At 28.3% G+C, this 4472-nt stretch overlaps 1 protein-coding gene across 1 annotated transcript; it reads left to right on the top strand.

Moving 5' to 3' along the window:
* The first annotated feature begins 751 nt into the window (after window positions 1–751).
* On the top strand, window positions 752–2588 carry LOC139864871 (non-specific lipid transfer protein GPI-anchored 14-like). Its single transcript, XM_071853433.1, has 3 exons — window positions 752–1116; window positions 1216–1317; window positions 2356–2588. Exons 1-3 carry the CDS (start codon window positions 777–779, stop codon window positions 2451–2453), a joined length of 540 nt encoding a protein of 179 aa, XP_071709534.1. The 5' UTR covers window positions 752–776; the 3' UTR covers window positions 2454–2588.
* Window positions 2589–4472: the final 1884 nt, after the last annotated feature.

Here is a 4472-nt window from a genome sequence, read left to right as displayed (position 1 = left end):
CAAGTACATATATTAACATTTAAAGGAAACAATTCATCCGTTTTAATTAGATTTTATCATTCATTATTTTTCATATTAAATTTTTAAGGTATAAATGTTTTAGCATTCAAAAAAGCAAAAGTACCTGAATGGTCCTGGCTCTCCTTTTACAAGCAAAAAGGTTGCGGTTCGAACCATTGGTTGAGTTTTGAAATCATTTAGGCTTGCCCAATGAAGTCACCCGGTATCATGTCCAGAGGCGCCTTTGAGCATAGGCAACCGCCTAGGGCCCAAAAATTTAAAAGGCCTAAATTTTTTAATATATATACAATTGTCGAATAGTTAAGTAAATTAAATAAAATATTGTCGAATAAATATTTGATAATAAAAAAATTACGGATTTCTTGAAAACTTCTTTAGTATTGATAATTTTAATATAATCTTTTTATCCGTATTAAAAAAATTTAACATGTATTAGGGCCCATTTTTATTTTCGCATAGGGCCTCTAAATTGTAGAGACGGCCCTGATCAGGTCTCGCGCTCAGGGGGCTTGATTACCCGAAATTTTACCTTCTATGGGAAAGCCAATGTGCTCGTTCATAGGAGGATTTCACAGAAAAATGTTTAAGCATTCCTAATTTAAAATGTATTTTACAAACTTATCAAATCAAACATAGTTACATGTGACAACTTTGTCAACTTATCAATTTCCCATTTATACCCTCTTTAATATCAATCAAACCCATCACACAGCATAAAAAGGACATCCAACTAGCACTCTCTTTCAACATTAAAAATGGGTTCACAAAATATGTCACGAACATTGGTTCTATGGCTAGCCATGGTTATGGTTCTTGTGAATTTATCAAAAGGAGACTTTGATCAAGACAAGGCAAAGTGTGGTGACATTCTTATTGGGTTAGCCACTTGCCTTCCTTATGTAAGTGGTCAATCTAAGGCTCCAACCATGAATTGTTGTGCTGGCCTTAAACCGGTCGTGCAAAATAATAGGGTTTGTTTATGCATCTTGATTAGAGACCGAGATGATCCTAATCTCGGCATCAAGATTAATGCGACACTCGCATTGGGTTTACCCGATACATGTAAAACGCCTTCTAATGTCACCGAGTGTCCTAGTAAGCATTATATATTGTACCATCTTCATCTCTTTTATTATAAAGTTATAAAAAGGTTAAATTTTTATATCCTTTGATTGTTGTTATGATGTTTTTCAGAGCTCATGAACTTGCCACCCAACTCCCCGGAAGCCAAGATTTTTTTGGATTGGGGTAAAAATGCAAAAGCTAGTAACACTTCCACTGCCGTTACTCCATCAGGTAACATAGTTTTTTGGAACAGAAATTAAATTATATTGTACATAATCAGACGAATTACAATTACGATAAACGTTTATTTGGGTACTTTTAACTATTGAAAACCTCTTTAATTTATCAAGAATCTATAGCACTAAATGATATGGTTACATCCCTCGTGGTCACGAAGGTTCGCCACAATGACTCCGAGTTATTCTCAAAGCAAGAGTCGCCCTCTGATTAGTCAATTCGTAAAATAAATTAGATACCCAAATTAAAAAAATAATATGATTACATTTACCACATCTAACTTATTTTTATATTTAAATTAATTAGTTTGACATATAAACTCTTACTCTTCGTTTAGCTCACTTAATCTCATTAGATTTCATGAGCCAAACGGGGCCTTAAATACTTCTTTGAGCATATTTTCCATTCATAAACTTATAAATTACATATATCCCTAAATATGCAAAAATATTCTTGTACTTTATGCATCGAAAAATTGTATTTTAAGAAAATATGTAATTCATGGGTTTAGAAGAGATGAATATGATAAAATCCCTATAAAGTATATGATTAAGCAAAGCCCGAAATTTTGAAAGATCCATATACTAGTCACCATGTCAATTAATTAAAATATTGTGAATAACCTAGTTGTTTTGAATTTTTCTACGTTTGTTATAAATTGTTTTTACGTTGATACGTTATTATTAGTATTATTATCCTTCCATATGTATTAAAAGTTTAACGTTTATAATAAGTCTTTTTTTTTTTTTTTTTTTTTTTTTTTTTTCAAATAGAGACTTTCAAGATAATAAGATAACCCTTTAAACACTCATATATCAAAATTAAATAGAAAACATAGAAAACATAATATTAAAAAGGAATATAAAGGCATAACATACACTCTTTACTTTCTCCTACATAACATAAACTACCAATATGTACGTAGTATGTTACTTCCTCCTACATCGTTATAGTAGCATGTAATTGTTACACGTATTTTTTAATCTTAGTATTAATATTAAATTAGTATATATCGTATTTGTTTATTTGAAGGTAATGGAAAAGTTACATCAAGTGGTGATGTTGGAAGAGTGGAGAAATATTGGGGGGTTTTATATGTAACTATCATCTTTCTCTTTCAAATTGCTTAATTCTTTCAAGAAACTTTTACGGTCTTGTCTCACTTCATGTATCATTTCTTTATGTAAAACTTTTTTTCTTTCTTTGTGGGTTATTGATATTGAAATTTATATTAAAGATTGTAAATGTAACTGTCATGTTAGCAACTATTATGTTTACACATATACGTATGTTATATTGATTTGAACGACTTTTATAAGCCAGATGGGACTGAAAGACTAAAAAATAGTTGCGTTAGGTTATCATTTATCATACTCTCAAATTGCTTGATAAAACCTATGATCGAATTGATTATTTAATTACAAAATAAACATCAAATACTCGGTATATCTTATCGAATATGGATAAATACCTTTCTAAATGGAAGGTGTCCTGTTAATTTACTATTAGTATTCTTGCATGTTCAAAACGCGAATCATAATGATCATTATTAATTATGAAAATGGAAACAATCCAAGTATGGACAAATGGAACTCTAACTCCATTTCGCAAAGCCTACCAGACTTAATTAGATTAATTAAAGGACCTTGAATCTAACCCATAATCCTTTTGCACATCCCTTAGAAAGTGTTTTTGTTTTGGGTAAAGTATGTAACGGGTTGCAATCATTTTATCCCTACTTATTCTCCGCCTCCGGACAGGGGTCGATTGAGATCGATTCAGACATACATCATTTTTATTTTATGATACTATATATATACTACAACTGATTCAGCAGAGCTCCTATCATCATGTGAGTAAATTAACACCGGGCACACTATGATTCTTTGATTTATCTCTTGTTCTCTATAGTTGTAATCGCTATAAACTCATATATTATCGGTCTTGATACATGTTTTAAGTAGAATGTTGATAATTTCATGATTACAAGTAGACATTTATGTCCGATTCAGCAATTATTGATATCTTAGTTACAGTTCATTAATTTTAATTTACTTGCCAAGTTGGTACATATGACACATCCATCCATCCATAAACAATATTAACACACCATTATTATACACGATGTGATATGCTTGGATGGTAAAATGAATGGAGGGACTTTTTAGCCACGTCATTAGGTTGTTAACAAATCGAATTCGAGTTGAACAGTAAAAATGTTAGTTCAATTAAATATTATGACTCGAATTCAATTAAAATATTTATTTATATATTGTTTGTAATGACCCGGAAATTTCCGACCAAATTTAAACCTTAATCTTTATATATTTCCGATACGATAAGCAAAATCTATAATGTTGAGTCTAGAAAGTTTGAAATCTACATTCAGATAATCAGATTACTCTTTGTTTATGCCTAGCGATTCACGAACCTTTGATTTTAAACGGAAATGTAGATATAAATAATTATGTATATGATAGTCTAATTATACTAATGAACTATTATGTGATTCAGTTATCATGAAAGGTAACTTAAAATAACTAAGACTTGTTATTTATTGATTTTGAACATAACTTGTCAAACGATTAACAAAGTATAAATTGTATAATGTCTTATTTTGAATTTAAAATGCTTTGATATATGTAATTAATACATCTATCTAAGTAATAAATCTGAATATGTAAAAACATAACTATCGTAATATACATATAATATATAAACATAATTATTATTATATGTACATTGATAAAATATATAAATATTAATTAAATGTTAGATAATATATAATTAATAATATGTACCTTATTGTATTTTGATTGTAAATTGTATTATTATTATTAGATATTAGTAAAACATTAACATTAACAATATTATTATTTTTTTTTATAATTATCTTTTTCCTTATTAATATTAGTATAATTTTGATAAGGTTATTGTTAATATTATTATTATTAATTCTCTTGTTATTGTTGCTAGTATACTTAATATAAATTAATAATATCAACAGATTTCATAAATAGATTTATGTTATTAATCAACATAACAGAATTTAATATAATATATATAATAAATAAATGATACATAATTTTGTAAACATAAAGGCAGATAAAAAAAATAGATATATATTTTCAAAAACAGATATAGCTTTA

Source organism: Rutidosis leptorrhynchoides, chromosome 8, assembly GCF_046630445.1.
Source record: "Rutidosis leptorrhynchoides isolate AG116_Rl617_1_P2 chromosome 8, CSIRO_AGI_Rlap_v1, whole genome shotgun sequence".
Taxonomy (NCBI): Eukaryota; Viridiplantae; Streptophyta; class Magnoliopsida; order Asterales; family Asteraceae; genus Rutidosis; species Rutidosis leptorrhynchoides.
This window is presented reverse-complemented; position numbering and strand designations above follow the sequence as displayed.